At 43.0% G+C, this 13,552-nt stretch overlaps 1 protein-coding gene and 1 pseudogene across 1 annotated transcript; both read right to left on the bottom strand.

Moving 5' to 3' along the window:
• Positions 1 to 925: 925 nt before the first annotated feature.
• LOC139649839 (olfactory receptor 11A1-like) lies at positions 926 to 1,858 on the bottom strand. The gene has a single exon (XM_071526340.1). It carries the CDS (start codon positions 1,856 to 1,858, stop codon positions 926 to 928), a length of 933 nt encoding a protein of 310 aa, XP_071382441.1.
• A 2,724-nt stretch (positions 1,859 to 4,582) lies between these two features.
• Positions 4,583 to 12,596, bottom strand: LOC139649838 (piggyBac transposable element-derived protein 4-like; annotated as a pseudogene).
• Between the last annotated feature and the right edge of the window lie 956 nt (positions 12,597 to 13,552).

The raw sequence follows: 13,552 nt of genomic DNA, 5'->3' as shown, positions 1-13,552 counted from the left end.
TAATCTTGTTCCTGTTTAGTGTTACATTAAACCTTAAATAAAACAGAACATGAAATAACTTCCCATTAATGTAATAACACTTTGCATCTAAAGCATCATAATCCTGTTAATGTACAGAATAGATTTTCCTTCAGCGGAGAAACAGTTACCTGCCATTAATGTCAAAACTTCTTTCTTGTTAATGTGATCATTTTTTTTAAATCATTGCTTTTTTACATGAACAAAAAGGTTGATATTTTCAGTTAAAAAAGTAATAACTAAACTGATAGTGTTTATATGCATCCATTAGTTAAGAGCCAAATACATTTTTTGGCAATTTTGACTATTATTATTATTATTCAGATTTTTATGTATGTTATCTATGTTTTCATTAGATTATTGTGTTGACAGGATGATGACACCATCAGCTGTAAATTGTTATTAGTCTAATGGTCTAAAGATTTATTTCATAAATGGGAATGTTAATACATAAGCAGTTGTGACAAACAGCAGCAGACTGTTTGTGCTGGTCAGATCCCAGTGTGACTGTGTTGAGCTGCTGAGTGGAGCTCTGTTAATATTCCCTGGATCAATAAAGATTCAAATAACAATGATGATAAGAATGTGATGGTTAACAATCATGACGCAGTTCCCTAGTAACACAACAGGTTTTTCACCCATTCAGAAAACTTTGATATACATTATCCATGTTTTTGTTACTATGTTTTATTATATGATTGAAATATGTGTTACATTAACAGGAAACAGGATTATGACTCTGTTTACTTTAATGCTTTATTTCCTAAATGGGAAGTTATTCTCAGTTGTGACAGCAGCAGACTGTGGTTGCACCCAGTGTGAGTGTGAAGCAGAGTGGAGCTCACTCAGCCTTTCCTGGATCAATAAAGGTTTAAAGAACAACAGCAATATGAAAGCTTTAAAAAAATTATCCTTCAGTTCTGTGGTAACACAGCAGTTTTTTAACGCGTTTAGAAATCTCCTGTGTCTTCAGCCCGTAAACCACCGGGTTGAACAGAGCTGTGATGATGGCCATCAAAATGGACATGACGCCGGGAATGACGGCGTCCACATCGGCCTGCAGTCGGTTGTTGACGAGCTCGAACACGGTGCAGACGGAGTAGTTCATGAAGACGAGGAGGTGAGGCAGGCAGGTCCGCACCGCCTTCCCTCTGAAGGAGCCGGACTGCTGCAGGCAGACCACTAGGATCCGGCTGTATGAAAACAGAACAAACGCTATCGGCAAAAACACGACGGTTGCGTTGCACAGCAAGCCGTACACGTTGTTCACCAGCGTGCTCCCGCAGCTCAGATTCACAAAGGAGTAGATGTCACAGTAGAGTCTGTCCAGTTGAAACCTGCAGAGCCGCAGACGGCCGGCCAGCAGCGCCGCCCCCGCCAGCAGGCTGGCCGGCAGCAGCCAGGCCAGCAGCAGCAGCGCCGCTACGGCCGAGGGCGACACCAGTGTGGCGTACCGCAACGGCTCACAGATGGAAACGTAGCGGTCGAAGGCCATGACTGACAGCAGCATGAAGCCGGACCCACCCAGGGAGTAGACGACAAACGCCTGACAGAGGCAGGCGGAGCGTGACACGACAGGACGCTCGGACAGGAAGTCAGAGAGTAGTTTGGGGTAGACGGCGGTGCTGCAGGTGAGCGAGTTCAGCAGCAGAGCGGCGATGAAGACATACATGGGCTTGTGGAGGCTCCGCTGGGAGCAGATGAGGAAGACGATGAGGGAGTCTGTGAAGGAGATGAAGATGTAGACTGTCAGGAACATGAAGAAGAAGAGATATCGGAGTTTGTCGAATCCGGCGTGACCGGGCAGAGTCAGATAGGTCTCGTTAAACTCCTCCGCCATCCTGGATGTCTTCATGTCCGAGAAATATTAGACTCAAACAACAGGAGCAGAGGTGCAACCATGAAACATGCAGGAATATTACATCAGTAAACACACACTGTCTCTATTAAAAACACTGTGGATCAGTTGTGAAAGGAAAAGGCTGACATTTCAGTCATGGAGCCTGAAAAAGTAGATTGTTATCTTTTGTAAGGAATGACAACAACAGAGACATGAACATTTTCATCTAAAATGAATTCAACAAGATGAACATTGATTAGAAAAAGTGGATCAGACATTTCAAACCATCCAGTGTGAATGTTTCAAACACTTCCACACAACTGCTCAGTGTTTCCTCTGAGCAGACGCTGATCCGTCTGTCAACAGTCAACTGGTTTTATCCCACAGTTTCCATCCTCCATGGATCTCATTAGACACTCAACCAGCAACTGAAAACAACAGCAACTTTATTCCCAACAGTTTCCTCATTGTCACTGTTTGACATTTGTCCATCAGGGCTGAGAATTTGGTTGCAGGCAAAAAAACTTCACCCGGAAAACTTCATGAAATGAGTCTGAACTGTGAAGCTCAGCCTCCATGTTTCTGACAGGAATACTGCTCAGATCAGGTTCCTCCACCAGTAAAGGATTATGAGCCAACAGCAGGAATTGTTCTGGACATTTCCACCTGTTGGTCACTGTAAAGTTTCTGAATAAAACACTGACACAACTGAATAATAAAGTTAACTTCTTTAGTGAACTTAATCAACTCTAGTGGCTTCCAAACATGTTGCTTTTCCCACTGTTGCAGCTATCACACCGGGCTCTCATAATCTGTCCAACCTATTTCTTTTAAACACACTACCACCGAACCAATGAGAGCCTCCATACCCCAACAACAAAACTAAGAGCGTCCCCCCGCGGACAAAATAAAACACTATCAAATTATAACATAAACACATCACATGCCATAAGCCATAAACATTACAACCCTCCTTTCCTTACTTTTATTTTATTTATTTATTTATTTTTTAAACATTAACTGTTAGCCAGTTCAACTCAAATCTTTTTTTTTTTTTTTTTTAGCATTACACCTTTCAGTCCGTTCACATTATTCAAAGTCAGTGAGGTATGACGGGGGCCCTCTGTTTGTCCTGACTGGATATCTACGAACAGGTGACCGTGACCCAGAGGGGTCAGGGGCCAAGGGCTCTGGGGTTTGTTCAGGATGAATTCCAGTCTAGTCCATGAAATGTTGACCGCCATCCATGACTTTCCATTTACATGACTGAGAGTGGTGATTTTCAACCACCAGTAGAGTCTTAAAGTGGGATGAGTTTCTGGTGATGACATAGTCGTTGCATTTGGCTGTCACCATGGAACCTTTGACAGCGATGACCCTGTATGGGAGGGGATTGTAGGCAGGGCATAGCTTCCCTTCCTTCCTTTGATGACACAGGACAATGTCGCCCACTTTTAGAGCCAAGGGAGCAACATGGCGCGTTCTGTCAGCATTGTGTTTCATCCTCTTCTTTGCCACCGCATCCGCTTGTCGTGGCTTTGCATCAGTCCGAGACTGGAAGGGAAGAGGAGAGTCAGGCAGCTTGATTCTGAGGGGCCTACCAAATAGCACATCAGCAGGAGCCAGCCCAGTCGAGCAGTGAGGCGTGGCACGGTACTTGCGGAGGAACGCATACAGTCTGTTTCCATGGATGACCTTCAACATGGGCAGCACGTATAGTCTTTTCAAGAGTACGCATGAAGCGTTCGGCCTCTGCATTGGCCTGCGGCCACAGTGGAGTTATCTTCCTATGTCTGAAACCCAAGTATGTAGCGAAGTCTGCAAATTCCGTGCTCTGGAAGAGCGGGCCATTGTCTGTTTTAACCACAAGTGGAATTCCTAATGTTTTGTCAAGTTTAGGAATTGTCGCTCTGGCTGATGTGGACTGTAGAATCTCAACCTGGAGTATTCATCAATGACCACCAAAAGGTAATCACCAGAGGGGAACGGACCACAAAAATCCACACCAACGTTTTCCCACGGTGATGATGGCAGCTCAGACATGCGGAGAGGTTCATGTGTGTGATTGGGCACAACAGCCTGACATGGGATGCAGCCAGCTATCATGCTTTCTACCTGGCTGTCAATGCCAGGGAACCAGACTTTCTCTCTGATCAACTTCTTAGTCTTGACCACCCCCTGGTGCCCTTCGTGTGCCAGTGAAATTGCCCTGATGTGTAAAGAATAAACGATCCTTGTGCCCCGTAGTACAGTGTCATCAGTAGCGTTCACTGTCAGTTCATCTTTGATCTTTTTTAATGACATGAGAGCAGTAACATCAACTCCGTGAGCAAAATCCTGCTTCCCACACAGTGACCCCCACGAGCCTTCTCTGATGAGTCAAATGACTTCGCACAGAGTGGGGTCAGCCTTTGTCGCATCCTGAATTTCAGCCAGTGTCATTGCCTTAGTGACAGCATTTGCAGTGACAACGTTCACGTATGCAGACTTGTAACAGACTGTGTAGTTGTAAGGGTGCAGACGTAAACTCCAGCGTTCTATACGAGCAGGTGGCTTGGATTTGGGGTTGTTGAAGATCCATTCCAAAGGTTTGTGATCACTGACAAGGATACGGACTGTCTACAGCCCTGGAGTCCATTACCATGCCAAGGAACTGCATTGTCTGGGAGGGCTCCAATCTGCTCCTCTTCAAGTTCAGGTGAAGGCCCAAGCCCTGAATATGCTCTAGGTCATGCTCCTGGACACGTGACGGCGCCACTGTTGCTCTGTGTGGGTGCAGATCAGCCAGTTGTCCAGATATTTTAGGACCCTCAGCCCCTGCTGCTGCAGGGCTGCAAGGACTGCATCCATGCACAGGGTGAAAGGGTGGGGTGCACACAATAACCTAACCACAATAACTGCAACCCGTAGCCCTGTGTCATGGTGGAAAGGATCCAGGGGCACGCCCCCATTGCTAACCATGCTGTGTCTGAGAGGGAGAAATGCCAGGCTGGGCTCAGGACACCATCAGGAGCGAGATGGTTGCTTTGGATCCCATGACCTCGAGCTCTGCCATCTTTCTTTGCCTGCTGAGACTTACACTTACAAAATGTCTCAAGTTGAGGCCTGAGGTCCCCTGGGCACCAGTGTGGCTGCTCTAGGGAGTCCCGGGATTGAACCACTTTTGCCACCCTGGTTCCAGCCGAACATGCCTGACACCTGAAATGCACGGCGATGGGCCTCCTGGGCCTGCGGCTACCAGCCGCCTGCCCATCCCAGACCAGCGGTGTGCAGCTGCAGGGGTAACAAACTATTTCTGCACTACTTCCTCAAAGTCTGGTAGAAGAGGCACCACTGTTGGGTGTCATCCTCAAACCACGAGAGTGCATGTTAACATCAAGCTCTCTAGCTGCCTTGCTTATAATAGTTCCTATCCAAATAGAACACAACTATTGACAGAAAGCTTGGTTGTTTACAATTCTTTCAAGATAACATACTGACTCTGTATTTTATGGTGTGATCATACTGTCGTTGTCACTACCAGCGTTGTGTCTTCGGCTAGTGAAGTTATGGTTTCTACGAATAGGGATCATGACGGAAAACATGTTATTGGTCCCCATCGTTCAAAATACCTAACTATTCCTTTAACAACATTTGTAGTGAGGATAACGTTGGGCCAGATGACTGTGGTCGCTCACACTTGGATAGTCCAGTGCTGATACTCACCTTCCTATCAAGTGTCTATAATCTGTCACTAAAAAGTCTACATAGCTTGTGATACTCATGATTGTGTTAAAAGTCTCTATAGATATTCAGTGCCTGTGCTAGGGTTAATGTGAGGGTTAGGGTGAGAAATACTCTCATGTTAGTGTCAGGGTTAGGTTTGTTTATAGTCAAGTCAAGTCAAGTCAGATGTATTTCTAAAGCACATTTAAAAACAACTCACGTCGACCAAAGTGCTGTACAAACCAGAGCAGGAAGTAAAATCACAATAAAAAGACTAAAAACATAAACACCAACATAAGCATCAACACACACAGCACATGGGTACAGATCGACAAGTCAGGCACATATCAAACTACATCAGGAGGATCCAAACGCTAAAGAATAAAAGTGTGTTTTGAGCCTGGACTTGAAGGAATCAATGGAGGGGGCAGATCTGACAGACAGGGGGATGCTGTTCCACAGTCTAGGGGCTGCAACAGCAAAGGCGCGGTCACCCCTGAGCTTAAGTTTAGATCGCGGGACAGGCAGGAGCCCTAAGTCAGATGACCTGAGGGACCTGGAGATGGAATAAGAGGTTAAGAGGTCTGCGATATAAGAGGGAGCCTGCCCATTCAGGGCTTTAAAGACAAACAGGAGAACCTTGAAGTCAATTCTGAACCGCACTGGGAGCCAGTGGAGAGAGGCCAGAATAGGACTAATATGGTCTCTCTTCCGGGTACCCGTCAGGAGCCTGGCAGCGGCGTTCTGGACCAGTTGCAGGCGGGACAGGGACGACTGACTAATCCCAGTATACAGGGAATTTACGAAGGCATGGATGACCTTCTCAAGATCTTTGAATGAGAGAAAAGACTTGATTTTGGCAGTAGTGCGAAGCTGGAAGAAACTGGCTTTTACTACTGCATTGACCTGCATGTCAAACTTAAATATCATGCCATGGTTTTTGACATAGGGTTTAATAAGAGCGGACAGGTTGCCTAGGCTGTTGGCGATCAGTTTGATGGAGTCGTAGCTATCCTATGACTCTCTCCCAACCTGATCTCACACAAAAACATGAAATAAACATGACTTGTCAACACCAAATATCCAACTTGTACAATGAAAATTGAACAAGGAAGTCGAGAGCCAGAAACAGAGACAGCTCGCCTTCAAAATAAAAGTTGCGCGTTTTGAAGCGTGTTGGCTGCAGCGGTCAATTTAAGGAGAGCTAAAATAAATAAATAAACAACTAGCTGAAATAATTAACATAAATTATAACTGTTAACGCTTCGCTCATTTTTATTTTACACACTTTGGGGATGAAACGGGATGAAACATAAACACAAACAGAGTACATTGATTTCGTTTTGGATTTAAGCACTGTCTTTTCATTTACTAGATGATTAGACGAGATAGTTAATGTTTGTACAGTGTACATGTACAGTAGCTCATACTGGTCCCATAAAATGAATTCTTCATCATAAATCATTGTGGTTGTAGCGATACCAGTGAGACCTTTGGAGAAAGCCCCAACCTCTCTGTTGCTTTCTTGAATCAACACAACATGGCCTATCACAACAAATGGCCATAAAGGTGTCTGGTTGATACAAACCACAACTTCAAAAGTGGTATCTGCCAGCAGGAGATGTAACCCTAAAAGCTTTTGGGGAATTAACGGCAGGATACTGCGAAGAGGTTTGCAACTTTCTCACACATTCCAGAGTTAACGACCTTTATCTTCCAGCCATTGGGAGAAGAAGGACCCAAGGACTCAGGAGCCCCAATAAACAATACATCCACACATTCATACCTTCCACACCTATGAATATAGGGAATCATCCTCCCTTCTTCATTGGAGTACCAGACGGTCTGATTAATCAAAAGGGACAGTCACCATTGGGTGAGAACGGGTATATATACCAATGTGTCAATACGAAGGAACAACAGACTGCTGTTGACACTTACCAGAGTCTCATCACTACCCCTCTCTGGAACAGGACTGTCATAAATCTTTTCCCCTCTCTCTGCTCTCTCCTCTGAACTTACTCTCAACCCTATGCTTCTTAAAATGTTTTTAATAAATGTATTATGTATCTTGAAGTATAGGCTAAATGTGCCAACTATATATGGTGAAGCTGTTTAATTTGTGGTGATTTGTATGCACCCACAATGTTAGCTATTTTAGTTGAGGAAATAATTACAATTATATCACTCTCCCTTCCTTTTTGCATGGTACCACACTGCCACCGTGTGGTCATTTATAACTAGGACAGGTCAATATAATGTCGACCAAGCTTAATTGTATTAAATGGTTAAATTGTTTTTCACATTAGTCTCACAGTTAGAAACACAAGTTACATGTATGAGTTAACTTGGTGAAGACAGTATAGTCATAGATTAGACCATGAAGGTTTATTTGAGGTCCTTATATTGATATGCTAGCCATATAAATTTGAATGTAAGTTCCCAGGTTTTTATTATTTTGATCAATTGACAACAGTAATTGGTGGAGATGTAAAATACCTGCGTATTACTTTAGGAAGAAATCTTAATTAAGATCACTTTGGAGGGGATCTCAAAATAAAATAGACTAGAGGAAAAATTCCTCTTACATCCATTTCCCCCCCTCTCCCTATTCGGGGTGGAACCTTCTCAAACAAAGAAATTAATTAGTAAACAAGGCGTAAAAGAAAAAAGAGTGCGAAGCGTGATTTGCATGGCAAACCACGCCTGAAAATTTAAAGATCTATAAAACTCTCTTATCTGGCCCTTGTTCACAGTTCAACGTTCGTTCAACACCCCGTTCTCGCCAAGAAACCAGCTGAAACCAAGATCAACAATTTTAGCTGCAATTCGCCTTTAGTGAAACTTAGAGTTTGAGCCTGGAGTTAGAGACGTCTTCTCCAGATGAACTTAAGAATCGCTTGCAAGAAGTTTGAACCTTGCGTCTAATAGTCAAGAAGTTATCGACGCCCAGCCAAGCGAAGATTGCTTTCTAAGCTATTTAGGAACGAGATTATTTAGACATTACAACAGTTAGAAGAGCTAGAAACTTCAACTCCATCCAGCAGCCAACACTGTGCAACATCTCCACAGTGTTCTACATCCGCGGGCCTGACGACTACAGCTTTGAGAAAGCCGGTAGCGCTGCTTGCCCCGACGTGACGATAGTACCAGAGACCAGCTGTTCCATCCAGCATCTGCCGTTGCCTGGTAACCGGCCACGCCGAGTCCGTCTCCCAGACAACCCCGACCGGCAAGACCTCCCAACTGAACAAAGTAGGCTCTGACTATCCACGTCTTTACTGCTGAGAGTTGATGCAAAAGCTTAGATTCAAATTAAATAGATCAAGAAAGTTAGGCTTTATAGTTTAGTTGTCCCGTAGCTTTCCGCCTCGTTCCTCTGCTTAATTGATCCATACATATCTCCATTTACTGCTGCCAATTCTTATTCCCACATTTCATTATCGTTTTCCTTTCATCCTATTCTGTTTCCATGTCTATTTTAGTCTATAGTTTCCGTATTTCATTCTGGTGATCAATATCAGTGACTTTTTGACTTATATTGCTTATTTCATTGAATATGGTTATACTTGGATCGTAAAATAAATATTCCCATCTATTGCAGAGAAGTTGTCATGTGTTTCCTTACCTGCAGAGAAAAGTAATCCCTGAACTGGAAAGATCTCATGATCTTTAGATTGATGACTGATTAGTATGAGTAAAGGTCCTTCATTTACGAAGGTGGTGCCCCTACGAGTGTAATTTGATCTCTTGATCAAAATATTAATATTTATATGCCTTTACCAAATTATAAGTTCAATATTTTCGACTCAGCACGCTACATGGTATTGTTTTGTTGGATTTGTATTCATCAGTGATGGTGTACACAACATGGTCTAATTCTGTCAGTAAAAAATGCAACAATTCATGAAATAAAGTAAATTTTACTTGTGTATTGTGCCCCCTCCTGCCAATGTTAAAAGCCTATTAAAATGCTAAATGTCTTAAATAAGTGGAGGGAGTTATAAATACCTGCTAACTTAAAGAAATAATGTGTTGAATGACGTTTTTCCCCCTTAAAATCAAATAAAGGATGTGTATTGTTATGAATCATGGGTGGTAATTAAATGCAATAAATTACACAAATAATTTATTGTAATTTGGAATTTTCACGCAATTAACTCAGTAACACATTAAGGCATTTTGAAACTGTCTTGTGAAGGAACTGCAGATTATCAACCGGGATTTCAATGTTGATTTCTAGTTGAAAACTAGAAATCAACATTCTGAACGTCTGAACGTCTCAGACCTCTTTTCGCCCTCTTGTCAACCAGCTAAAATGTGGTTACAACATCAACGTGTCACAAAACACAAATTTGTTTAATCATTTGATAATTTGTTCAGTTGTAGCTTGAAAGAGAGATGACTTTCTCCAAAGTCATATTGCACTGGTAGGCGAAATGTGGTCTACACGAAGACGTAATTTCAACGCATTTAATGTTTCATAAAAATGTCATAAATATGGAACTATATAGTCTCTGTGCTGCCAACAAGAAGCTTCCAGGACATCACAATGGGAGCACTTCTATATGTTCATGTAAAATAAGAAATTGCGCTTACTGCTGTAACGCACATGAGCAAGTACTTAGGTGGTACAGCTTCGACTACAACTGACACTGACATACTGTAGTTAAGTGGTGTATATACTAAGGGTTATATACTAAAATATTTAATGCAAAATGTTGCGCGCTCCGGTAGCCTCCTGGGGCCAGTTGCATAAACATAGACCTGGTCTTAGACTTAAATGTGACTTTAAGTCAAACTTGCTATAGACATTTATATTTACCTGTTCCTACTACTACCAATCCAGCAGAGGATGGTGTTCGAGGAAGGTGTTGGCGCCTTTGAATGAGGGGTGCCACCATGGCTTTCCCCAACTCTTCTAGGAATAGTCTCCTCTTGAAGAATTTCCCTGCTTCCAGCCTGGATTCACCTCCATCCACACCACAAACGCGTTGTAGGCCGACACATCTAGCATGTTGAAGAACGTCACCATGGGCCAACGTGCCGTCATCCTCTTACAAGAGTATGTGCCAGTAACATGCAAATGTGCAACAATCAGTAAATAAAATAATGAGTACATACAAGTGATACTTCATGTCTTGCATAGTAACATGTGAAAAATTGCATCAAAGCATTATTTTAATTTATCACATCTAAAACATATTTACATATTCAAATGAATAGAATTGACTCCATATTTTTCACAAATTCAATGAGCATTTCACCAAACAACAACATGTCTTATTTTTATGGTGCAGATAAAACAATCTGGTAATAGAAAAAAACAGTACATGAGACTTGAAAGATAAAAAGTAACATACCTTATCAAGGTTGTCAACTTGTTCCTGTTGTAATCCAGGACAGCGTTGGACTTCTTGTCTTCCCTGGTACTCACAGTGGCATCCCTGTGCAGAGTTGTCATCAGGAGCACATTCGTCTTTTTCTTCAGGCAGTAGGACACAAGAGTGTGTGTAATTTAGAGGTAAAACGATCCATGTCCTTGGTAGTGAGTAAGGCAGGAGGCAACTCAGGCTTGTTCCTTCTGACCGTCCCCACCATGGTCATTTTTTTTTGGGGCAGCTCCTGACCAAGAGCATATGAGGTGAAGAAATTGTCACATGTTATGTTGTGCCCCTGGAGACCTGCAGTCATTTCCAGGACCACCCGCTTCCCCTGGTTCCTTTTCGGGAACACCGTCCCGTATATCTTTATTCCATATTTAGACGGTTTGCTTGGCATGTACTGTTTGAATGGGCAGCGCCCCCTAAAAGCGACCAGACGCTCATCCATGAGTGGCAGGTGCTCCACCCACTTGTGCCAAACCTCTCTGATCGCTGCCAGCTTGTCTTTTTGAAGGCGTGACAACACGTGAAATGTCTGGAGGGACATAGTGGCACGAGAAATTGCCCGACCAGACTCTGCATCCCATGAACCGGTGGTAGATTTGTTTCTGGATCTGTACACACCAGACAAAATCAAGAGACCCATGTATGCTTGGACGTCTGTGCGGTCTACCTCCTTCCAGTTGTCTTTGTAAACACGTCTCCCCTCCAAGTTGGTCATGTTTATCACTATAGTTTCCATTGGCTCTGTCAGGAACAGTTCGAAGCAGGATTTTATGTCATCAACCCGGGACATGGCATATCTCTTTGGTCCTGGGGTCATCCTGACAACATTTTCAGCCGACAGCCGACCTCTCCTCTCAGGTGGGGATGAAGACCAGGACAAATTCCCATTCTTTGACCGGAATGTAACAGCAGCCTCAGCAGGGCCCTCTTCCACACCGGTTGTCTCTTGGTCTGGATCATATTCTGTGTTGTCTTCAACTTCTGACACTTCCTCCTCTAATGCATCTTCACTGTCAGTTTCCTGGCCTCTCTCCTCATGTCATGATCAAAGATAAGATCAAGAGCCTCACTTACAGTATATTGTTTGGTCATTGTGCTGCTGTAACCCCTCAATTTCGGCTTGACACAGCAGACTGAAGAGACCATGCTGCAACTTCTCTCAGGTTCATGTTGTTTATTTCTGTCAGATAACACAGAAATCAATGTGGTTCAGAGTGGTGGTTGAGAGACACATTCAGCTCCTGCCCAGTCTGGAAGCATCAGCAGGCAAAAGGGCTACAGTGTTTACACAATGTGATCGTATAGTTTTGTTACATAAAAAGATAATAAAAAAACACTCAAACGAATCAAACGAAAAGCTTATTCATAAATGTACACTGTACATTCTGTAACATCTGAGTTTACTACATAAACAACCATGGACCCATTTTTATATATTTATATAGCAAATAACTTTCTATCCAAAGGTTTACACATTGCTTATAAAAATAATGAGCAGAAACACTACGCTTCATATAAGTTATAAACATACCTGTCAGATAACACAGAAATCAATGTGGTTCAGAGTGGTAGTTGAGACACATTCAGCTCCTGCCCTACACATTAGAATCAGAATAAAATCAGCACACCAAAGCAATCGCCATTTTATATAAGTTGCACGCTCCGTGCGTGAGGTACAGCAGCTAGCCAACAAAGACTAACAGACTTTTAGCTAGCTGGATTTCACTCGACCTAGCACCATGAAAATTCAACTTAGCAACTCAAACACAGTCACAAAACATGGCCACACTATTTATGTCACTTTATATGCACTTTGATATAGACTGGAGTAAGGTTTCCTAATTTAATAAGTAGAAACACTGTAGAGCTGTTTTCATTACATACCAGTCTGGAATCGTCAGCAGGCAAAAGGGGCGAACTGAGCGATTCCGGTTACTATGGTTACTACTAGAGATGCGCCGATCGATCAGTCTCATATATCCGATTCTGTGCCGGTCAAATTTAAGACGCTGTAATTAAGCAATATTACACGAAAGGGTGTGCGTTACCTTGATGCTGACCGCATCACTGGTGACAATAATGACGGTAATGCACACCCTCGAGTGTAATATTGAGATTATACAACAGTTACCAACAACATAAAAGATACAAACAAAATGTATTCATAGTGTGGGGCAATTCGGTCTCAAAATAAAAAACGTTTTGCTAGTGTTATCTCCGTTTCCCTGGAAATACATGGGGTCTGACTAATAACTGGAAAACAATCAGTCACGTCAGTAGGGTCCTATGTAATGGAACCTAGTTTACTGCTCCAGCAAGTAGGCGGAGCCTTAGTACCGACCTGCAACAGACGAGTTCTAGTCCCTGTTGAGTCAGCAGCCAACTGGAGCTAATGCTTTCTAGAGATCGCGGGATTTCCCAAACTGAATAAATACCACACATATAAACACAAAACTGCCTTGCTAGCCCAATCTTGTTGTAACTAAGATATCTGCTGAAAAAAATATGTTTTTCCATGGACAGATTTAGCTAATATGTCCGCGAACTTCACATGTATTTTTAAGCTAGTAGCGCCGGGTCACCGACTCACCGGACAGCT

This window comes from Centroberyx affinis, unplaced genomic scaffold, assembly GCF_046629955.1.
Source record: "Centroberyx affinis isolate AG114_WGS23_722 - 3 ecotype Tasmania unplaced genomic scaffold, CSIRO-AGI_Caff_v1 ptg001403l_1, whole genome shotgun sequence".
Classification (NCBI taxonomy): Eukaryota; Metazoa; Chordata; class Actinopteri; order Beryciformes; family Berycidae; genus Centroberyx; species Centroberyx affinis.
Note: the sequence above shows the minus strand (reverse complement) of the source record. Positions and strands in the feature narration are given on the sequence as shown.